Here is a 24,432-nt window from a genome sequence, read left to right as displayed (position 1 = left end):
AAAGCATCAAGATCTCTTGCTTCTGTCTCATTTCTCCACTTTCATCCTGTACCCCTGTAGTTTTTTTTTCACAGAGCTGAGGGGTTCTTCAAAAACGGAAATTCAGGGGTTGGGGTTGTAGCTCGGTGGTAGAGCATTTGCCTAGCACGTGTGAGGCACTGGGTTTGATCCTCAGCACCACATAAAAAGTAAATAAAATAAAGGCACTGTGTCCATCTACTACTTAAAAATACAAAACAAACAAACAAAAACCGGAAGTTCAGCAGGGCATGGTGGTGCACGTCTATAGTCCCAGCTATTTGGAAGGCTGAGGCAGGATTGGTTGAGCCCAGGAATTTGAGAGCCTGGGCAACAGACCAAGACTGTCTCAAAAACAAACAAAACCTAGGAAGTTTAGAGGCTGTGAGTGAAGCTCAGTGGTAGAGTGCTTACCTAGCAAGCACTAGGCCGTGGATTCAATCCCCAGCATGGGAGGGGGTCTGTTTCATACCCTCCAAGTACTCCCCACTTCATTCATATAAAAGCCACACAACTCTACATAAGCCATCCCTTCTCCTGTCCTAGTTTCATGTCTACCCCACTGAAGCCACACTGAACTATATTATTATTAATTTTTATTTTTATTTTTTGGTATTCAGGATTGAACCCAGGGTTGCCTTACCTCTGAGTTACATGTCCAGTCTTTATTTTGAATCGGGGTCTTGCTAAGCTGCCTGAGGTTGGCCTCAAACTTGTGATCTTCCTCAGCTTCCCGTTACTGGGGTTACAGGAATGTGCAACCATGTCCAGCATGATCTTATTATTTCTTTCTTTTTTTTTTTTTTTTTTTAAACAACATTTCACTTTTTTCGATTTTTTTTGGATGTTGATGGACCTTTATTCTATTCATTTATTTATATGCGGTGCTGGGAATCGAACCCAGTGCTGGCGCAAGCTAGGCAAGCGCTCTGCCACTGAGCCACAGCCCAGCCCAGATCTTATTATTTCTTAAATGCACTAGGCACACTTGTGCCCCAGAGTCCTTGAACTGATTGCTCCTTCTACCTGGAATTCCCCCTTTCTCCCAGAGCCTGTGTATGACTAACTCAGTGTCTTCAGTGAATCCTACTCTGCTTATCCTACTTAAGCTTGATAACTCCAGCCCCTTTTGTTTTTCTTCCATGCCAATCATTTCCTTCTAACATACTACAGAATTTTGTCAATACCTTCCCACTTGACAGTGAGCTCTGTAGATATCTATTAATTAAATATCTAATTCATTCAATTAATTTTATATTGATGTCTATTATATGCCAAGCACTGTGATAAGAAATGTAGCTACAGGGTGATTAAGACTGCTTATAAGTCTTAATTCTTTCGAGGGAAGAACTCAAAATAACTCTTAGGAGTAATATCTCATTTATTCAATTTAAGTACTTGCCAAACATAACAGTGATGGCTAACATTGATTAAAACAGACTGTTGTACATGCGTTATCTCGTTTAATCCTCACGAAGACCTATAAGATGAATATTACCTCATTGTAAAAACCAAGAAATGAGATTTCAAGACTTGGTAATGGCAGAATCAGAATCAGGATCTGGATTAAGGTGGTGGCAGTGAGAATTGAGAGTGGGATCAAATATAGTAAGTACTTAGAATTTAGGGTCAGCAAGACTAGGTTGGATAGGATGTGGGGGCAAAGGGAAAGAAGGAAACGATTCCCAGGTTTTTTGTCCTGGGGAGTGAATCCAGGTTGGTAACACTGAGTTTTTATTTTATTTTATTTTTATTTTGAGAAACAGTCTCGCCAGGTTGCCCAGACAGGCTTCGAACTTACAATCTTCCTGCTTCATCCTCCTGAGTCGCTAGGCTTACCAGCAAGCGCCACCGTTTCCAGGTTTTGGCTGGGGTGAACCAAAGTGCAACAAAGCCCAAGAGAAAAATGAAAGTCCAATTGGGGACGCGTTGAGTTTGAGATGCCTGTGGGCTGCTCAGGGATACAAATCATCTCCAGCAGGAGCACAAAGGCTGTTCCGGTCTCTTCGTGGAGTCTGAAGATATGCTGGGAGCAGGCTAACAGGGGAAGAACTAGAGGTGGATTCCCCTCCCTAATGTATTTCTTAGGCAGCTAATGCAGGAAGGACGCAAGGGATCAGGAGACAAAGAGAGCTCGGGCACCGCCTTTGTTCGGTTAGGGTGGCCCCTTTAAGAAGCGCGCTCCCGCCGACTAGCCCGCCTTGTATGCAAATTTAGCAGTGAGGCGAGAGCGCGCGGCTGATACCCGGGACTAGGCTGCGGCGGTTAGTCCTCTCCCGGCCGCCGTCCTCTCCGACATATTGCCCGCAGGAGCTGCGGCGGCGAAGCGGAGAGCGCCGGGGGGAGGAGATGGGTGAGCAGAACGGGTCACGCTCGGCCCGGGAACGAGAGGGCGCGGGGCTCAGGGTGACCACGCTGCAAAATTGCTGCCCCATGAGGACCGGATCCCGGGGGGGGGAGGGGGGGGGGGGGGATGCGGGTGCACACGGGACCCCGCCCCCTCCTGTCGTTTTGCGGGGTGGGGCCTCTGTTGTGGAGGCGGGACATTAGACTGGTGGGCGGAGCATCCAAAATGAAGAGCGCCGGTGGGGTTTGGGCTTTGAGGAGGACCCGTTCGTCAGGGCTGGAAATGGGTGCTGGGTCCCGTGATGGGCGTGGCTTTGTGTAAAGGCGGAGCTTCTAGGTTGTGAGTCTTGTGTGGGGGCGAACCTTCTGGGCTGTAGGGGCTTATACTGGGCGCAGTGGGGCGGGAAGGAAACCCTTCAGACTAGGGAGCCCATTCTGGAACAGGGTTCTTGGGCTGAGTTCTTTTATTGGCTTGTGGGCGGGGTCTCTGAGTTGACAGTTGTGTGGGCGGAGCTTCTGGACGTAGGGGCTTTAAGTGGATGCTGAGCTTCTACAAGACCCGAGACGGTGTGGGCAGAGCTTCTGGGGTGAGGCTGTTTGTGTGGAGTTTTCCAAGCCAAATATAATAGTGAACTTCTGTTCTGAGGGCTTGTTGAAAGCACAGCTCCTGGAAAAACACTTTTTGGAGACATGTGGCAAAATCTGAGCAGAGGAGCTAGAGCATGAGGTGTGTGTGAGTGGAGTCTGCTGTGTTACCTTAAGGAGTATGGACAGGTTATGAATTTTGGTGCTTAAGAGCTTTGTGCTGGGTGGTACCTGGGATCTTGGGCTAGACTGCTAAGCCTAGGAAATAGGTTGTAAATTCCAAAGTTTTGGATCCACACCACAGTGTTCTCCCAGAGCACACATCCTTGACCCTAAGCTCAGGCATTGAGTCCTGCCCATGAGACACCTAGCTGCCCATTGAATCTGATCTCAGAACCTTGGAAGAAAAAGCTGTTTCATAGCTGCCCCAAATTATAAACTTTCAGAACTTGTATCCAAATGGGGTCCAGTGTGTATCAAAGCTGAGAACTCAGGAATCTGACACAGTGTAACGTCACCTTCCTAATCCAAAGAACCTACTTTGATGGGCTCATTTGCTAATCAATTTGCTAATCACTTGCTGGGCATCGTGGTAAGAATAGGAGAAAAGCAGTGAAAAAAAACAGATGAAGTTACTGATCTCACTGATCTTCCATATTAGTGGGAGAGACAGACAATATACATATATTAACAAATAAAATAATTTCAGGGAGTGAACTGTGAAGAAAAATAGAAATAGGATAGAGCATGATGGGGGCAGGTACTTCAAAAATATTCATTAGAGCTGAAGGCGTAGATCAGTAATAAGAGTGTGTGCTTAGCATGTGTGAAGCCCTGAATTCAATACCCAGGACTGGGAAAAAAAGAAAATGAGAAATCAAAACCCTTCAGTGAAGGGCTTTCAGACAGAGGATATAGCAAGTACAAGAGGTAACAAGAAACTGGGCACAATGGCACATGCCTATAATCCCTGCGGCTCAGGAGACTGAGGCAGGAGAATTGTAAGTTCAAAGCCAGCCTCAGCAACTTAGGCCCTAAGCAACATAGTGAGACCCTGTCTCAAAGTAAAAAATAAAAAGGGCTGGGATGTGACTCTGGCTAAGTGCCTCTGGTTCAATCCCCAGTACCAAAAAAAAAAAAAAAGAAAGAAAAAGCAAGAAAAAAAAAAAAAAAGGTAACAATAAGCTTGGCTTGCTGAGGAAAGGCCAGGATGGCTAGAGCATGGGGGAGGTGGGTGTGAGGCAGAGAATAGTAAGAGATGAGGTTGAGGAGGTAGGCAGGGGTCATATTGTAGGCCCTGTGAGGTTAATTAATAAAATGAGACAGCGGGTAATTAGTAGCCAATATCATTGCTGTTATCCTTGACATATATCCTCTGGCCTGAGCATCTACTTAATTTGAGTCCCACAGGAGGACGAAGAGGTCCCAACAGGACATCTTACTGTCGAAATCCGCTCTGTGAACCAGGATCCTCAGGGGGCTCTGGTGGGGGCCACACTTCCAGTGCATCAGTGACCAGTGTCCGTTCTCGCACCAGGTAAGCCCCTTCTCTGCCTCTTGCCCCTCCCTGTGGCAGAGCAGACTTCATTCTGGGATGACTGCATTCTGGCATTAATATCCTGGTTGCTGGATGGTGCTTACAGGGGAGTGAGCAGCAGAAAAGACTCAGAGGGCTCTCAGTTGAAGGTGGTCACTTGGACAGATGTGGTAGACTTGGTAGAATAAGCCCAAGGACCTGGATTCCAACTATAGTTCTTCTGATTTGCTGGTGGCTTGTACAGGTTGCTTGTTCTCTATGGGCCACCTTTTCCTCATCTGTAAAGTGGGCCTAATATTTTCCTTCTGGGGGACATTGGATGACCTGAATAAAATTAGGGGTAGGAAAGACTTTTTGTCGTCTCCTTTGTCAGGCAAGAGTAAGAGAACTTTGCGTTTGTTATGAACTGCTTTTCTCTTTTCTTACCCCGCAATCCTGTGCCCCAGAAGCCCTTCCTGGTAAGGTTCTCAGGTCAGTTCCTGATGTTATTCCTTTCCCACCCCAGGAGCAGTTCTGGAACAGGCCTCTCCAGCCCTCCTCTGGCCACTCAGACAGTTGTGCCTCTGCAACACTGCAAGATCCCCGAGCTGCCAGTACAGGCCAGCATTCTGTTTGAGTTACAGCTTTTCTTCTGCCAGCTCATAGCTCTCTTCGTTCACTACATCAACATCTACAAGACAGTGTGGTGGTATCCGCCCTCTCACCCACCCTCCCATACCTCCCTGGTAGGTGCCCAGCCAGGGCCCACTCTGTGTGTGTGTGTGTGTGTGTGTGTATCTGTGTATATGAGAGAGATACAGACAGACAGACATTTGGTTTCAGCTTAGCATAGTCTACCAAAAACCGCTGTGTACTTGTCCCCATGCTGGGCATTGGGAGGTGTAGAGGGAACAGGAAACTGATGATTCTTGAATACTGCTAGTGTGCTTAGAACCACACTGTAAGGGTGACAGAGATGAATCTAACACAGATTTTGCCAAAAGGAGCTCAGAGTCATCTTAAGTCCTGTCGGAGAAATGAGCCACAGATATACATGAATGTTTCAGGGAGTAAAAAGAGCCCTGTGCAGAAGAGAAGGTACAGGGACAGGGCATGGGTGTTAAGAATAAGAGGGCTCACACACCACTCTCTTATCCCCAGGGACTGTCCCACTTCCCTTCTCTGGGTCCTGTTCTACTCCTCTAGGTAATTTCCTGGCCTGACTCAGCTGGAGGCCAATGAAGGTCAGAGAGTGGGTACAGTCTCTGTGGAAAGGACTGGGTAGGGGGAGGTTGTGGGTATGAGAAAAGCCCATATATGGGCAAGGGGCCCACTTGACCCCCAGGCCTCTGCCCCCTGACAGAACTTCCACCTGATCGACTTCAACTTGCTGATGGTGACCACCATTGTTCTGGGCCGCCGCTTCATTGGGTCCATCGTGAAGGAGGTGATTGGGTCCTAGAGGCTGGCCAGGGACTTTTGGGTCTCCCTTTTCCCCTGGGGATGCCAAGGAGCTATGCCTAGCCCTTCAGCCCTGAGGAATATCCTCAGGGATCCCTTTGGACTTATTTGAAGAACAGTATCCACATCCCACTGACTCTCAGAGTTTACTGGGCATCGAATATAAGGATTCACCTTGCTGTGTTCTGCCCGTCCTACTGGGCACTTTTCCCTGGGTGGGACCATAGGCCATGCTGGGTGGGATTTGGGTATAGTCCCTGTGGCCTCCATCCCCATCCCATCCTATCTCGCCCTGACCCAGGCTTCTCAGAGGGGGAAGGTCTCCCTCTTTCGCTCCATCCTGCTGTTCCTCACCCGCTTCACCGTTCTCACGGCAACAGGCTGGAGTCTGTGCCGATCCCTCATCCACCTCTTCAGGACCTACTCCTTCCTGAACCTCCTGTTCCTCTGCTATCCGTGAGTACCCCTCACTTCACCCTCACTGCCTAGCACCTGGCCCCTGACCTCTGTCCATTATGTGGCTTGGTTATCAGACCTTCGTATCTGGAATATTCCCAGGCAGGCAGCAACAGTATCCTCTCACATTGCCTGATAATGTCCTGCTGAGATCAGAAAGGTTAATTTTACAGAAGAAACTGAGGTGGCATTATTTACCCAAGCTCCCACTGATGGGGAGGTCAGAATGGGACTCAGATCTTAAGTGTATATTCCAAAGGAACATTCCTAAGGGGGAATGAACAGATTTTGTTTTCCTCTGTCTTTCTTTCCTATTTCTCTGGTTCCTTATCTTTCTCTGTCTCTCCTGTTCTGTGTATCTCAGTGTTTGTAGAATCTCTTGGTGCCTCGCCAAGTCTGTGACTGGCAAACAACTGCATGTTTGCATGTCTCTTGTGTGGGTCTCTGCATGAAGTGCACCTGTGTGAATGTGTGTCTGCACATGCATGTGTGTGTGCCTGTCCGGGTATCTAACTCACTCACTCCTTACATCTCACCAAAATCCAGATTGTTGAGGATGGAGGGATAGTTCCAGAAAGAGCACAGGACTGCCCCTTTCTGGCCTCAGGTCAAGGAGGACAAGGGATCTAATTTGGCTTTTTCTAATTCAATTTCCTAAAACTGGGCCAAACATGACCCCTGGAAAACTTCAGAGCTGGACACTCTTCCCTCTCTCCCTGCATGGCTAAGAAAGCACTGGCACGGGGGTCCTGTCACACTTGCTTCAGTGATAACGAGTCTTACGTTCTTGTTTTTCTAGGTACTGGGGATTGAACTCAGGGATGTTTTACCACTGAGCCGTATCCCTAGTTGATTTTTTAAAGTTAATTAATTTGTTTATTGGTACTAAGTATTGAACCCAGGAATGCCTTGCCACTGAGCTATATCCCCAGTTCTTTTTATTTTTTTATTTTGAGGTAGGGTCTCACTAAGTTGCCTAGGGCCTAAGTTACTGAGGCTAAACTTGAAATCTTGCCTCAGCCTCCCATGTTGCTGGGATTATGACCATGCACCAGTGTGCCCAGATTGATATCTAGTTTTTAATTACTAGGGTGACACATGTATCTTATAAAAACGGTTACAGATTTAGAAAAAAATTTTTGCAGTGCTGAGAATCAAACCCAGGTGTTTGCAAATGTTAGGCAAATGCTCTGTCACTAAGTGACATCCCAGGCCTCTATAGAAACTTTTAACATAGAAAATGAAAAGTTTCATATTATCTCAATCAGTCCCCATAAGTGTGTGTGTATATATATATATATATATATATATATATATATGTTTTTTTAAAACAAAAATGAGATTATACATGATGTTATACAATTTACTGCATTTTCACATCATCATATAACTTGAATATTTCTCTGTAGCAGTACATATGGGAATGGTCTTCTACTATCCATTGTATAGAATTTCTACAATTTGATTCAGTTTTCTTCTATTGGTACTTTTGAGTTGTGCCTAGTTTTTCCTTATTTATAGTAATGAGGCACATACATCTTTGCACACCTGTCCAATATTTCAGTACAACAGATTCCCAGAAGTAGAATCACTCCACAAAAAGCATGTTCACTTACATTTGTTATAGATATTAACAAATTGCCCTTCAAAAGGATTTTACATCATTTAAAAAAATCAAATATAATGCTAAAATGCTTATAGTGAAAAGCAGTAGCTGCCAACCCCACTCTCCAGATATTTAGTTCTACTCTTTAAAGGCAATCTTATTTTCTGGGTTTTGTTTTATTTATTTATGTATTTGTCTATTTTTTGAGGTGCTAGAGATTGAACTCAATGGTGCTCCACCAAAGAGTTGCATTTCCCACCCTTTTTATTCTTTTAATTTTGAGACAGGGTCTTACTGAGTAACCCCAGCTGGCCTTGAACTTGAGATCCTCCTGCCTCAGCCTCATGACTGGCTAGGATTGTAGGCATGTACCTTGGTGCCTGGGCTTATTGCCTGGTTTTGTTTTCTGAGTTACCTCCATAAATTATTCTACCTTTATACATTTGTGTATTACTTTCAAATTGTATTTGTTGGTTTCATAATTGGGTAATAGGTTCACATAGTTAAAATTCAAGAGGCATAAAAAAAAGGCTCCCCTAGACTGTTGTGTTCTAGCCACCAACTTTCCCTTTCAATAGATAACACTCATTTTTCTGATTTATTGTACATCTTGGAGGTAAATCTTCTATGCACATACAAGCGTGCCGCATACAATACAGCATGCATGTGCATGCACATTGATTCTCTTCAATGACAGATGAAGTTTTATCTCAACTTCTCATTCCTACTGTTACCAGCATTTGTTAACTATTATTTTTAGTTTTCTTTTGGTTTATCAATAGTAAAAGTATGCTAGAGACTGGGGATGTAGTTTAGTAGTGGAGTGCTTATATAAAGTATGCATGAGCCCCCCCTGGGTTTCATCTCCAGCACCATACACACATAAAAAAGTATTTTTCATTCCATTAACATTAGTATTTTGAATCCCTTTTTTGAGAGATGAGAATATTAGGAACCCTACGTATCTATCTTTCCCTCTTCCTCCTCTTACTCCCTGGCAGCTGTAATCTTTTATATTGTTAAACTTTACATTCACATTCTCCTGTATAACCATATTTAAGTCTTCTGTTCTTTGTCAAAAGCTAATTATAAAAATTAAATGCCAATAAGTAGCCTTGGTATAATTATATGTATTATAATTCATTCATTCATTGCCCAGTAGTGTACATAAATGACATTCTTTCCTTATAGTTACTCATAATCTTGGGTCTCTTAAAAAAGAATGTTCCTAGTGTCACAGTCAAATAGTTCCTCTTTTCTTACACTCCATCAGTTGCTTAAAATTGTCACATTTTAGTTTGCTTCATATTTATATTGTAACTTTCTTAGCTTTTAATTTTTCTTGGAGTTTCTAATTGCCTTTCTTTTTTCTTGTTGACAAAAGAATGATGGGCCTTCAGCATATCCTCAAGTTTATCCAGCCTCTCAATCATGCTACCTGTTGCCTGGAGTTCATTTTTCCCCTAAAGACATCCCTCCTGGAGGCCTCCATTCTCCTGCTCCAGTCTGGAGTGGTTGCTCTTTAGGCCTGCTGTGCAGCTCTCAGCCTGAGACTTCCCTTCGCTGCCCTCCGGGGTTGGATCCACTGTTTCCTGGATCCCATGTCTTCCTCTTTCTTGGTTTTCTCCCTTATTTTGCTGGAGTACATTATCAGGTAATTTCGTTAAGAGTGGGTATGTGGGAGGTGTATACATTCTGAACACTTGCATGCCTAAAAATGTCTTTAATCCACTTTCAAACTTTATTGATGGTTCTGTTGAATGTAGATTTCTAAATTAAAATTATTGTTCCATTTTCTCCAGCATCCAGTGTTTCTAGTAAGAAGTCTGATGCCAGTTTGATTCCTATTCCTTTGTAGATGACTTTTTTCTTTTCTGAAAGCTTTTAAGAATATTCAGTTTATGTTTCGATTGAGATTTCAAAAAGATGTGTCTGGTGTGGAACTTTGGTCATTTATCATATTAATCAGTATTCTAGGATTTTTTTAACTTGGAGACTTGGGTACTTCTTCAGCTCAGAGAATATTTCTTCTATTATTTCTTCGATAATATCTTCCTCTCCATTTTTTCTGTTATCTCTGGGACTTTTGTTCATCAGATGATAAACCTCATAGATTGATCATCTGTTTCTCTTATATTTTCCCATTTTTTCCCTCTGTTTCTCCCCCTGCTTATCCCTTCTTCTTTCTGTCTCTTTGCTTTGCCTTCAGAAATTTCTTCACCTTTATCTTCCAGCCTTTTTATTGATTTCTTTTCAGTAATTTTTTTTCATAACTAAGGCTGCTTTCTTGTTTTCTGATTTGTTCTTTTCTCATGGTATTCTGTTCTTGTTTTAAAAAATCTCTTATGTTCCCTCAATTTTATCTTGTCACTGGGGTCAGTTTTTCTGTTTCATTCTGCTAGTTTTCCAAGGAAAGTTGATTTTTCCAGTTGTCTATTTGTATTTAAGAATGAAGGACTGGGTATCAAGAGTTCATTTCCTTTCCTTCTCCCTTTGCTTCAGTAGGTTGGGAGATTTGACTGGGAGTCCTGAGAACATGAGTAGAACACACTGACTGGCAGGTTTTTGCCTTAGAATAAATGAGTGAGATGCTAGTTGTCCGGCTGTGGGCCCCCATAGGTCAGAAAGTAGGAGGGGGGATATTATTCTAAGATGCTCACATTAGAGACCTCAGTTGTTCTCACACAATTCATTCAATTTCTCTTTAGAAGAATTGTTCAGAGTAGGTTAGATGAAGTGAGTAGGAGAATAAAAGAACTGACTCTTATAGTTAGAGATCTTTAATCCCATTTGTTCAGCCTTTTCTTACTTTTACTCTCTATCATATGTGCTCATTTCAAGCCAGAGTCTCTGTTGGGTCACTCTGGGCAGATAAGTTCACACCCCCAGTGCATCCTCTCATAGCATATTCTAGACCTATGCTGTCCAGTTCAGTAGCCACTAACTGCCTGTGGTTATTAAGCACTTGAAATAGGCTACTCTGAATGGAGATGTGTTCTCAATGTAAAATATACACTAGATTCTGAAGACTTACTGCAAAAAAACAAGACATCTCATTAATAGATATTATATGTTGAAAGGATGATATTTTTTCCTGTATTGGGTTAAGTAAAAATATAGAATATTAAAGTTAATTTCATCTTTATATGTGACTACCAGAAAGTTTTAAATTATATATGTGATGCTTATTGTATTTCTGTTGGAAAGCTCTGCTCTAGGTGACAGCTTCCTCATCTGTCAGCAAATCTCCATCTGCTTTCTAAATTTGTCAAAATCATTTGTGTACTAATAACCCCACTCTCATTTTTTTCTTTTTTTCTTTCTGCTGATATAGATTAATTTTCTACTTTTATACTGTCACATATTGGGTGGAGGGGGTAGGAGGGAGTTTGCTGTCTTGCACGTGAAGCTGCTTCTAATTTCTAAGCTGTCAGAGCAGTCACTTATTGTCACCAACTAATTTAATTGATCACAGGGCCTGTCTACAGTCTTGCTTAGAGGCAAAGCCAGGGATCTTCTTAAACTATTATATCCCATTGTCCAATATATAGAACACCTATAAAAAACTTACATTGACCAACAAATATACCAATTATGGACTCTTCAAAATCAATATTGTTTTATTCTTTTGAGAAAAGTAATAGGTGAATGATTAGAGCATTCAAAATATACATATTTGAAAATATATATGAAGGCTATATAAGCTCCAGATTATGATTTCCAACTTCTTTTAATGCACCTATGTCAGTTTCATTGAAATAGTCACAGAATTGAAAAATTGGGACTTAATGGGTTAAGTACTTGCTTTTAAGGTTGAATCTGAGTACCTTTTATTTTCATTTGAGTGCCACACACTCATTCCCATAAGGTATCCTGGGATATTTTAGGAATTCCATTGCAGTCTTCTTTCTTGTTTCTATAGAATCACTATCTTCTTTTCTTTTTTAATCTAAACAAAATTATACTGATCTTCTGTTCAGAAGCAGGCATCATGGTGGGGTTTATTTTAAGGACTAAATAAGAGTATGAAAGCTACTTAGGAGGCTGAGGCAGGAGGATGGAATGTTTGAGGCCAGCCTGGGCAGCTTAGGGAGATCCCTTCTGAGACTGACGTGCTTCCCTTCTGAAAGTAAATTTAACAAAAGGCAGGGGATACAGATCAGTGGTAGAGCACTGCTCAAGACTCTGGGTTACTGGTGGTGCACACCTGTAATCCCAGCGGCTCTGGAGGCTGAGGCAGGAGGATCACAAATTCAGAGCCAGCCTCAGTAACTTAGCAAGGCCCTAAGCAACTCAGCAAGACCCTGTCTCTAAACAATATATAAAAAAGGACTGGGGATGTTGCTCAGTGGTTGAGCACCTCTGGGTTCAATCCTCAGTAACAAAAAAAAAAAAACAAAAAAAACAGGTATTTAGTATTAATGAGATTTACTATTTTAATGCCTGACTGAGAGATGAGGATCAATACAAGCTATGTTACTTAGGGAAAGTTAAGGAAACTGAGGCTCATAGAAGTTAAATAACTTGCTGGGCATGGTAGTGCACGCCTATAATCCCAGCTGCTCAAGGCAGGAGGATCATGAGTTCAAAGCCAGCCTCAGGAACTTATTGAAGCCCTAAGCAACTAATGAGACCCTGTCTCTAAATAAAATATAAAAAAGGGCTGGGGATGTGGCTCGTGGGTTGAGCACCCCTGTGTTTAATCCCTGGTACCCTCTGCCCCGCAAAAAAGAAAGTTAAATAACTTATCCTAAATCACAGACCTAGTCAGTGGCGAAGCTGAGATTTTAATTCAGGCTTCTTGGACCTCAAATATTATTATTACACTTTTTTAGAGACAGGGTCTCACTGTGTAACCCAGAATGGTCCCAAATTCCTGGGCTCAAGCAGTCCTGCCTCACCCTCCCAAGTGGCTGGAACTACAGGTGTGTACCCTAGCACCTGGCTAAGGTTATATTCTTTACTATAGTTTTCTGGGTATCTTACTTAACCTTACCTCAGAAAAGATGGTGACATCCCTGGAAAACAAAAGTCCCAAAAGACTGTTACTTGCCCCAAAACACTTAGGTATCCCTTTTTGGGACCCCAGGAAAAAAGAAAAGAAAAATTTGCTGGCCACAGTGACCATGCCTGTAATCCCAGCAACTTGGGAGGCTGAGGCAGGAGGATTCCAAGTTTGAGGCCAGCCTCAGCAACTTAGTGAGGCCCTAAGCAACTTTTGTGAGACTCTGTCTCAAGATTTTAAAAAAGGACCAGGGATGTAGCTCAGTGATAAAGTACTGCTGGATTCAACCCCCGTCCTCCCTCAAAAAAAGAAAAAAAATTATTGCTGTTAAGAAGTATAGCACTGTCTGTCATTGACCCTAACCTTTTTGAGATACTCCCCACCAGGGGCCTTTTGAAGTTGTGTAATTCTGGGAACTTGGGCAAATTGAGAGGCCCCATACTGAATAAAAGGGAATACTTGTCAGCTGGCCACAGTGGTGTACACCTGGGTTCCCAGCTACTTGGAAGGCTGAAACGGAAGATCACTTGTGTCCAGGAGTTTTGGGCAGTGCGAATGTTTATTGGGCATTCCCACTCAGTTCCCCATGTTGATGACTTCCTGGAAGTGGGGAACCGCCAGTTGCCTAAGGAGGGATGAACCGGCACAGGTTGGAAAAAGGACTTTTTTTTGGAACTGAGGATTAATCCTAAGGTGCTTGACCACTGAGCCACAGCCACAGCCCTTTTTATTTATTATTTTGAGATAGGGTCTCACCGAGTTGCTTAGGGCCTCACTAAGTTGCTGAAGCTGGCTTTGAACTCTTGACCCTCCTGCCTCAGCCACTGGGTTTACAGGCATGTGCCACTGTGCCTGGGGCTGGAAAAAGAAATTCTTGTAAAAAGGACCTACTATAATGTGCCAGATACTGTGTTTACCCAGAAATAGTGAGAAGAAAAATCTTTAGGTTCCTTTTGTGTGTGTGTGTGTGTGTGTGTGTGTATGGTTCTGGGGATGGAATCCAGGGTCTTGGGCATGCTAGGCAAGCACTTTACTACTGAACTTCATCCCCAGCCCTTTTAAAATTTTACTTTGAGTAGCTTATACCTGTAATCGCAGTGACTTGGGAGGCTGAGACAGGAGGATCACAAATTCGAGACCAGCTTCAGCAACTAAGCAAGGCTCTATCTCAAAAAAAAAAAAAAAATCTGGGATGTAACTCAGTGGTAAAGTGCCCCTGGTACCAAAAAAATTTGTTTTGGGACAGGTTCTCACTAAATTGACAAGGCTGACCTCTACCTTACAATTCTCCTGCCCAAGGAGAATTGCTGGAATTACAGACATGCAACACCACTCCTGGCTTTTAATACCTAATACAACAGTAAATGCTATGTAAAATGTTGTTATATGCTAGAGAATAATGACAAGGAACGAAAGCCTGTACATGACGTGTCCAGCACTGGCTTAACCATTGTAGGCCAACTACAGAGTGCACTCATTAACAATGGAACCTTTTTTTTTTTTTTTTTTTTTTTAATAGGTACTAGGAATTGAACACAGGGGGGCACCTTACTCCACTGAGCTATATCCCCAGCCCTTTTTATTTTTTTGAGACACGATCTTTTTAAGTTGCTTAGTGCCTCACTAAGTTGCTGAGACTGACCTCAAATTTGCAATCCTGCCTCAGCTTCCCAAATCGCTGGGTTTACGAGCATGTGCCACTGTGCCCAGCACAATGTAATATTATTTTCAGTCTGAGGTTGGTTGAACCTGTAGATATGGAATCCACAGATAGGGAAGGACCATTGTATTCTTCCAGGCTGTGGCTTTATGTAGTTTTTTTCCTCTTGAAGTACTAACCACATGCTCAAGAAACCTCTTGACTGATTAGCTCCAGCCCTGCCTGAAGGGTGCTGCTGAGAAAGAATTTGTACCATTTAAGGGTCCATTTCACTGCCTACAGTGCACTACATAGACACAAAATAAATATTCATTCCTAAGCTGTCATCCTCTGCAAACAAAAGAGTCACTTCTCATATATGCACCCAATTATACAATATATACTTCTTTTTTTGTGGTACTGTGCTTTTTTTTTTTTTTTTTTTTTTTTTTTTGGTACTGGGAGGTTCAACCCACAGTCCCTTTACCACTGAGGTACATCCCCAGTCCTTTTTATTTATTTTATTTATTTATTGGTACCAGGAATTGAACCCAGGGTTACTTTACCTCTGGACCACATCCTCAGTTCTTTATTTTTTATTTTGAGAGAGACCTCACTAAATTGCTGAGGCTGGCTTTGAACTTGCGATCCTCCCACTTCAGCCTCCCAAGTCTCTGGGATTACAGGAGTGCACCACTGCACCCAGCTTATTTTTTATTTTGAGGCAGGACGTTACTGAGTTGCTGAGGGTCTTGCTAAATTTTGAGGCTGACCTTGGATGAGTAGTTCTCCTGCCTCAGCTTCCTGACCTGCTGGGATTACAGGCATGCACTACCATGCTGAATTTATGTATATGTTTAACTAATTACTGGTAGTGCTTTTTTTTTTTTTTTTTTTTTTTTTTTTAATCTGTCTTGATCTCTAGTACCAGAAGAGCTGGACATGAGCCCTGGCTCTATTTCTTCCTCATTATGTAAACTTTGGGAATTTATTTCACCTTTCTGAGCCATAATGTCCTCAGCTGAAAAGGGGACAAAAATAACAGTACCTAGTGCATTTTGTTCTTACAAAAAAAAATAAAAGGATGCATTTAAGTATTTAGTGTGGTAACTGGAACATAGACGTACCTAGTAAACGTGGGCTGTTGTGATTAATCACCATTAGATTGTGGGGGCAGGGACTTGTCTCTTGCTCCCTGCTATATTCCCAATTCTTATTACACACTCAACGCTTAGGGGAGCATTGATGTGAGGATGGATGGTTGGACGGATGACTAAATCCTCCCTTTGTAGCATCCAGGAGAGCTGAGACCCGAGAGGAAAGCGGAGTCCTCACTGAGGCTCAGGGTTGGGATCCTGGCCCACAGTCAGGCCTGCCCATACCACTGTCTTCCCCAGCAGGTTTGGGATGTACATTCCGTTCCTACAGCTGAACTGTGATCTGCGCAAGACAAACCTCTTCAGCCACATGGCCTCCGTGGGGCCCCGGGAGGCAGTCAGTGGCCTGGCAAGAAGTCGGGACTACCTGCTGACACTTCGGGAGACATGGAAGCAGCACACACGACAGCTGTATGGCCCGGAAGCCATGCCCACCCATGCCTGCTGCCTGTCTCCCAGCCTCATCCGTAGTGAAGTGGAGTTCCTTAAGATGGACTTCAATTGGCGCATGAAGGAAGTGCTTGTCAGCTCCATGCTGAGTGCCTATTATGTGGCCTTTGTGCCTGTCTGGTTTGTGAAGGTACAACAGCTCAACCCAGAGAGTGAAAAAGCCTGGCTGGGACCTTAACCTGCTGCCTACCCCACATGAGCCTTCCTGCTTGTGTAAATAACTGCTCTTTTTGATGGGGTTTCCCATCTGTTCTCATCTGGTGCACTAGAGTGACTATTGTCTCCATTTTGGAGTGCAGAGAACAAGGCTTCCTGAAAGGAGGTGACCTGTCCAAGGTCACTCAGCCAATGAGGGAGACATATGTTTGATAAGAAAGAGCATGACTTTGTATTTCAGTGGCTGTTTTGACAACAAGCATGTCACAATGTCCTGCTTTGTTCTTAAGTAGGGAATCCAGGATTCATTCAGATCTGAGGGACTTCAAAAACCTGTGTTCTCTCTCTTACATGGCCTCCTAGGGAGGTACCTGCACATTTAAGACTTCATGTTTTTAGAGCACTTACACCATACTAGGAAGTTTCATGAGTATTATAATCCTCCTGATGCCTTTAGAGGTACTTGGTGGTTACTCTTACCCTCCTTTAAAAGATGAGGACAGTAAAGCACAGTGGCTTGCCCAAAGTCAAACAGTTAATATGCAGCGGGCCTAGATTTGAATTCAGGTCTCTTGGACCCTAGAGTCTGTGCTCTGTCTCCAAGCAGGAGCAGTGGGAGCAATTTTTCTTTGTAGAAAACTAACCAATAGGCATAGGATCTAACCCTTCTTTGTTAGGTGTGTGATCCTTGGTATTAGGCCACCTGAGGTCTTGCCAGGACCTCTGAGGCAAGTAGAATCAGGGAAGAGAGGGAATAAGGTTAGGAGCATCCCAAGCCTTACCTACCTCCTTCTCTCTCCAGAACACACATTACTATGACAAGCGTTGGTCCTGTGAGCTCTTCCTGCTAGTGTCCATCAGCACCTCAGTGATCCTCATGCAGCACCTGCTTCCTGCCAGTTACTGCGACCTGCTGCACAAGGCTGCTGCCCATTTGGGCTGCTGGCAGAAGGTGGACCCTGCACTATGCTCCAACGTGCTACAGCACCCGTGAGTTACCCATCCTGGCTCTGCCCAACCCTAGCCATCCTGGTCAGTGTGTGGTGTCACCTGCCCATTTGCTCATTACTCATTCAGTCAGTCAGTGAATAGTTATTGAGCTTGTTTTGTGTATTAGGTCTTGCATCCAGAGTAGGGCATGGTGGGGCCCAAGACAGACTTGTTCACTCTCCTTGAGGAGCTTACAGTATACTGGAGATGGGAGGCGGGCAGGTGGAAAATTCATGTACTCATTGACTTCCTCCTTGGCTGGCTCATTTATTTATTCACTCATTGGCTGACTTGCTCACGCGGGCAGGCATTCATTCATTCATTCATTGTTTACTCCTTTCTCACCTGCTCACTCATCCAGTCATCATCAGGTTATCTGCACTCTCAGTAGACATCTGCTCCTACCTAATCTACACCAAGCATGGTGCTGTGTATCGGGCAGAGGAACTTGCACTTTGACCATAGGCTGAAGGGAGAAGTAGAGGATTTTGAACAGCAGAGATGTTTCAAGGTGTGCTTTAGAAACATCAGCTTGCAGCAGGATGTGATGCTATGTTAGCCAATAGTGAACCCTGGCCAGGGAAGGAGGGCCACAGTGAGGAAATGACTGACGAAATCCTTCCAAGTTTACAGACTGGTTGGGGAGAGAGGTATGTGAGTAAATAGTTAGAATGAGTGAAGCCAAAGAGGCCTAGCTGCAGGATGGCACTACACCCAGAGCAGAGGCAGATGTCACCTTGCTCAGGAACCATGAGTTGCCAAGCTGTCTTCCCCTTAGCCTGGCTTGTTCTTCATTGCTTCCTAATATTTCTACACCCTTTATCAAAGTACTTTTTGTCTCAGGTTATACTAATTTTCCTGCCTATATTCCCCATTAGACTGGAAACTCCTCAAGGTTAGAACCACCTCTGAATCACATTTGAGTCTTGAACCCAGGGCAAGGCCTGGCAAAGGAGGCCTCTAGGACAGGTTTGTAGAGTTAGTCCCACCAAAGAGCAAAAATGTACAGGGAGGCCACATAAGCCAAGCCTCCTGGTGTTGGTCCTCCATGCTAATCAGGGTCCCTTTTCTGTCCTGTCCAGGTGATCCAAAAAAGTGACTGGACATTGCTGAATGGGCCAAAAGGCAATTTGGCATAGCCTTGGGCTCCAACAGGAGGGAAGAGTAGATTGATAGAACATAGCTGAATATGAGGATAAACTGATCTACAGCTCACTAAACTCTTCAGATAAGATCCAGGTTCCTTTGCATGGTTTCCTAGCTGATGAACTGAGTCCTGCCAGCCCCTTCTGATCATCTCTTACTGTGCTCCAGTTTATATTCTGCTCTAGCCAGACCAAACTGCCTCACATCTTCAGATGCATTATGTATTTCTGCATCCAGGATTTTGCCCACAATGTATCTTTTGTTTGGAATGCCCTTTCTTTCTTTGACTGACTGACTCCTATCCATCCATTAGTACTTTGCTTCTTTCAGGAACACTTTCCTGACCACTCAGGCCAGGCAAGGTGGCACCTGCCTATAATCCCAGCTACTCAGGAGGCTGAGGCAGGTGTTGTTCCAGGCCAGCCCTGCAACATAGTGAGATCCTGTCTCAAAATATTTTCTAAAAGGACTGGAGATGTAGCTCAGTGGTAGAATGCGCACCTAGCATGAGCAAGGCCCTGGATTTAATCCCTCTAGCACTAAAAAAAAAAAAAAAAAAATGATAATAAGTTCAGTGTCTTCCCCATGGGGCACCCATCCCTTGAGTACCCTATAGTACTGTACTCTTTGTACTTAACTGCTTTCTGCTGTGTTTGCTTAGTTTCCTGTCTGCCATTCTAGGACTGAAAACCTCTGGAGGTCAGGAACCTGGCCTATTTAGACCTCAGCTTCCTCCCCCAACCCCTGCCAGAGTTACCTGGCTTATGACAGGTACACTGCAAAGTTCTTGTGATTTTTTTATGTATAGTCTTTCTTTTTTCTTTTTTTTTTCTTTTTTTTTTTTTTTTTTGGTACTGGGATTGAACTCAGGGGTACTTGGTCACTAAGCCATATCCCTAGCCCTATTTTGTATTTTATTTAGAGACTGGGTCTCACTAAGTTGCTTAGCACCTTGTTTTTTGTTGAGTCTGGCTTTGAACTCCAGATCTTCCTTCCTTAACCTCCTGAGCCTCTGGGATTACAGGTGTGTGCCACTGTGCCCAACTTTTTTTTTTTTGGTGAAAAAATTCATATACAGTGAAGTGTACAAATTACAAAGTGTACAATGCTTTGTTTTATTTATTTATTTATTTATTTATTTATTTATTTATTTATTTATTTATTTTTTGGTACTGGGAATTGACTCTAGGGGTGCTTTACCATTGAGCCACATCCCCAGCCCTTTTTATTTTTTATTTTGAGACAGTGTCTCACTAAGTTGCATGGGGCCTCTCTAAGTTGCTGAGGCTATCCTTGAACTTGCCATCCTCCTGTCTCAGCCTCCCAAGCTGGTGGGATGTGTGCCACCACACCCGGCTCAATTCTTTGAGTTTTGGTAAAGTTATGTACACCCACATGACCTACTCTTATCAAGGTACAGAACATTTCTAGCTCCTCAGAAAATTTCCTTATGACCTTTCCTGGTGACCCCTTACTCCCAAGACAACCACCTTTCTGCTTTCATTCACCATAGGTTAGTTCTGCCTATTCTAGACCTTCATATAAATGAAATCATAAGTAGACATTTTTGTGTCCATCTTCTTTCATTCAGCATATGGTCTGTGAAGTTCATCTTTGTGATTGTGTATAACATAGTTTTGTTTTGTTTTCAGTACTGAGGATTGAACCTAGGGGTATTCTACCACTGAGCTACATCCCCAGCCCTTTTTATTTTTCATTTTGACACAGTGCTCTACTGCTGAGACACAACCCCAGCCCCAACCCCATAACTAGTTTTTAAGTGAACTAGTGAGTCAGGAATGTGGGTTCGAAGGGAGCTATGGTTCTCATTCTCTGGGCCAGGACCTTTGGGGTTCCTGGGAGATCTCCTAGGATGTTGGAAGAAAGCTCACTGGTTTCACCATGTCATACACATGCTCATGGGGCCTCTCAGTGCCAGGCCTTGCAGCATGTGCTGAGGACACAGATGAATTAGACTGCCCCCTCCCTAAAGGGCTTCCAACTTAATTAAGGATACAGAGAAATAAATAAATGACAAGTATTGGGGAATGTGGACCAGTAGCAGGAGATTCAGGTAATAGTAACTGGATGCTTAACTTTGGGGAGTTTAAAAAAGACTTTCTGACCAGGCACAATGGTGCACACCTGTCATCCCAGCAACATGCGAGGCTGAGGTAGGAGGATCATAAGTTTAAGACCAGCCTGGGCAACTTGAAGAGACCCTGACTCAGTAAAAAGGGCTAGGGAAAGTAAAAAGCTCAGTGGTACTTGTCTAACTTGGATGAGGCCCTAGGTTCAATCCCTAACACCAAAACAAACAAACAAACAAAGGCTTTCTGGAGGAACCTGGGTTTTTAAAGATGATGAAAAGATTGCTGGAAGGCTATCAGGAAAGGTCAGTCCAGTTGGAGGGAGCAGCTTATGCAGAGACAATAGTAATATGGTGTGCTCGAGGAACTGAAATAGTTCTGAGAGGCTTGAGTAAGAGCTGTGTGGTGGGAGTCATAGGCAACCATACAGGACCTCAGAGGCCATGCCAAAACCTTGGGGCACTTGGAAGCCTTCAGTGCATTTGAAGCAGAACACGGTCAGGTTCAGCCTGATATTTTACAGAGACCACTCAGGCAGCTGTGTGGTGGACCAGTTGGAGGCTAGAGGTGAGACCAGGTGAAGCAAATGCAGCAGGAAAGGAAAAAGGGTTTTCTTACAGCCCTTCAGCTCTAGACTTTCTGACTGCCAGTACCGTGAATTTCTCATGGTTCTTACCCCATTTAGAGCAGAAGCAGCTGAGACCCAGAAAAGGAGAAAGTCATTGTGTCCAAGCAATAGAAATGGGAATAGAGCCCTGGTGATCACCCTGTGCCCAATCTTCTGGTACCCCTTTTCATGGATGAGCTGGGGATAAGGGGCATTCTTGGACTGTGCCTCCAGGTGGACTGAAGAATGCATGTGGCCGCAGGGTGTACTGGTGAAGCACAGCAAGAATGTCTACAAGGCAGTGGGCCACTACAATGTGGCTATCCCCTCTGATGTCTCCCACTTCCGGTTCCATGTGAGTTTTCTCCCCCGGGAAGGAGGGCCATGCCCTGATCTAGAGGACAGGGGGTGGGTGGGGATCAGCAGGGAGGAAGGTGATGTGACAGCAAGAGAAAGCTATTTTTAGAATTTCCCAAACCCATAGGAAGATAGTGCATACATGCAGCACAAAGACACAGATTATCACTTCATAATTGCAGCTCACTTGGGAACAGATCCTTCAGAGCATTGGATCGAGAAGATTATACAATAAAGGAAGGGGTTCTTTTGGGGACGGTAATGATCATTCCGTGCTTTGTAACAGGAATTGTGCTAAGCACTCATGCACCCTCCCATTCAGTCTTCCCCAGAATCTGGTGTGAGAGAGAAATGCCAGGGCTGTCCCTGTTTCCAGATACTGAAATAGATAGAGTTTAACTTATTCAATGGTGCCTTACTGGGAACTTGGGAACTGAGGGTAAGAACACATGATTCAGCACTAGTGGAAAAGGCCTGTTCTAAATCAGCAAGGCTAGGGGTCTCTGTTTTATTTATTTTACTGTCAAAGTCCTTTTTCCGGGGGGGAAGGGAAAAAAAATAACAGAATGAATCAAACAACATTACCCTATGTAAATTTATGATTACACAAATGGTATGCCTTTACGCCATGTACAAACAGAGAAACAACATGTATCCCATTTGTTTACAATAATAAAAAAAAAAAATAAGCCTACCCACTTTACCAGTTTTAACATTCACTAGCTATGTCTGCTTGGCAAGTTACGTAACTATATAGAAGTTCAATTCCCTCTGTAAAATGAGGCATTCCTAGTTCTTATTACACAGAACTGTTCTGAGGATTAAATGAGATAACCTGTGTAAAAAAAAAGTTCTTTTTCCAACACAGAAACCAAAATTCAATGCACAGGACTTCATGTCACTGCTCTGTTTGAAGGGGCTGGATCTCCCTTCACTTCCCGTTTGCCTTTGTTGAAGCTTCTGAGGGAACCCTGGGGAACCTAGGGCTCTAAAGATCACAGTGGGAGAAATCACTGATCTGGGATGTTATCTTCCTTTTACAGTTGTGAAACCTGAGGCCCAGAAAGGGAAGGGACTGTCAGGTACAGAGCTGAGCCTGGGATCCCCATCTCTTGAACTCCCATTTCCTGCCACCTTTTCTCCCCTATATAAGCAGCTCTGGAATTTTAGGTACCTTGGCCCCTGCAAAGCTGAGATTTCCTAGATTTTGAGCACTCTTTTGAACTTAGTGGAAAATTTTTCTTAAATCCCACACTCTACCTTGCTCTGAAACACCAGGTGAGAGTGGGACGTTTCCATGTTCCCTAGAAGCTTCCTACCTAGGTAGGGATGCTGTACAGTCTATTAAACTTTCCATGCCGATGCCATAAGATTCTAATTTGCTCAGGTCCAACAATACCAAGAGGATGACATATAAAAACATGTTTATTTTAGACCAGAGAGACAGTTTGAGAGAGCAAGCAAGACCTCAAGAAAGGCTCCTAAGAGGAGGTAGGAGTTGAACAGTGTCTTAAACGCTAGGCAGGAGCAGCAGACCTGTCAGGGGGAATACCACAACCAAAGGCAGATGAGGTAGCAAAGTTCACGCCCAACTTACGTCTTCTCTCCACCCAAGTCTGCATGGGGCCCCAAGAGCTTATACTAGCCCACCTAGAGACTGCACCCAAGAGGCAGGTTTCTGGAGCATACCTTCTGGTCCATGCCTATCCTTTCCTGGACAGTTCTTTTTCAGCAAACCCCTGCGGATCCTCAACATCCTCCTCCTGCTGGAGGGTGCTGTCATTGTCTACCAGCTCTACTCTTTAATGTCCTCTGAAAAGTGGCACCAGACCATCTCACTGGCCCTCATCCTCTTCAGCAACTACTATGCCTTCTTCAAGCTGCTGCGTGACCGCCTCGTGTTGGGCAAGGCCTACTCATACTCAGCCAGCCCCCAGAGAGACCTGGATCACCGGTTCTCCTGAGCCTCAGGGTAACCCCAGGGACAGCATCCAGGCTTCAGCCAGGGGCTCCCTGGAAAGTAGCTGTTGGGGAGGGTTGAGTGTGGGGTTTGAACAAAAAAAAAAAAAAAAAAAAAAAAAAAAAAAAATCCACCAGAGCTTTGTATTTTTGTTACGTACTGTTTCTTTCTTTGATAATTGATGTGACAAGAGGAAAAAAAAGTCCTATTTTTATACTCCCAACAAGCATGCGTACTGTGGTTCTTTCTCTTCTGTCAGAGAGCTAGAAGTATAGAATTCTGGGCTGGGACGCTTCACATGTGGCTTCTCGTCTTCCCTGGGGTCTACTTTCTCCAATGGACAAGAGACTAGGAGGTATCAGAGGCCATGGTGGTGATTGCTGCTAACTGGTTGCTGTGTACCAGATGCTACTCTGTGTATTTCAAGCCTTTATCAAATCTAACTTTTAATGACAACCCTAGGAGGTGTCACTCCTATAGATGAGGAAGTGGAACTGACAGAGCTATAGTGGCTTGCCCATGGCAACACAGCTAGGAAGTGGTAGAACTGAACATAAAAAAAAACAAAACAAAACAAAAAAAAAACCTCTGAAAGATGACACTGCTGCCTTAGTAGAAGGTGATGTCTTGACTCTCAGCATGCAGTCACTGCAACTCTGCTGTGTGCCAGGTACTGGGGTAGACAGTGAGGATGCCAAGACTCAGACACAAGCAACACTGCACTGGATGAGTGTAACAGTCATAAGGTACAGAGTAGCACAGAAGAGAGACTGTTTACTGCTCTCTGGGCTTCTTAAAGGAGGGGATAGTCTGAGTTGTATTAGTCACTTCAGAGGTGGACAAGAGGAGCAAAGAGCATTCCAATGAGAGAAAAGGGCATAAGCAAA

At 43.9% G+C, this 24,432-nt stretch overlaps 1 protein-coding gene across 5 annotated transcripts; it reads left to right on the top strand.

The window, feature by feature from the left end:
- The first annotated feature begins 2,247 nt into the window (after window positions 1-2,247).
- Window positions 2,248-23,674, top strand: Tmem39b (transmembrane protein 39B). 5 transcript variants are annotated; one of them, XM_047559140.1, is made up of 9 exons: window positions 2,248-2,371; window positions 4,360-4,486; window positions 4,992-5,211; window positions 5,829-5,912; window positions 6,228-6,382; window positions 16,033-16,369; window positions 17,198-17,385; window positions 21,463-21,583; window positions 23,307-23,674. In XM_047559140.1, exons 1-9 carry the CDS (start codon window positions 2,368-2,370, stop codon window positions 23,547-23,549), a joined length of 1,479 nt encoding a protein of 492 aa, XP_047415096.1. In that variant the 5' UTR covers window positions 2,248-2,367; the 3' UTR covers window positions 23,550-23,674. The 5 variants fall into 5 exon arrangements, with proteins under 5 accessions (XP_047415096.1, XP_047415101.1, XP_047415114.1 ...); XM_047559145.1 differs by lacking the exons at window positions 2,248-2,371; window positions 4,360-4,486 and adding an exon at window positions 5,627-5,709 and having other exon boundaries at window positions 5,073-5,211; XM_047559158.1 differs by lacking the exons at window positions 2,248-2,371; window positions 4,360-4,486; window positions 5,829-5,912; window positions 6,228-6,382 and having other exon boundaries at window positions 5,080-5,211.
- Window positions 23,675-24,432: the final 758 nt, after the last annotated feature.

The sequence above is a fragment of the Sciurus carolinensis genome, chromosome 1, assembly GCF_902686445.1.
Source record: "Sciurus carolinensis chromosome 1, mSciCar1.2, whole genome shotgun sequence".
Taxonomy (NCBI): domain Eukaryota; kingdom Metazoa; phylum Chordata; class Mammalia; order Rodentia; family Sciuridae; genus Sciurus; species Sciurus carolinensis.
The sequence above is the reverse complement of the archived record's forward strand: the minus strand, read 5'-3'. Positions and strand labels throughout refer to the sequence as shown.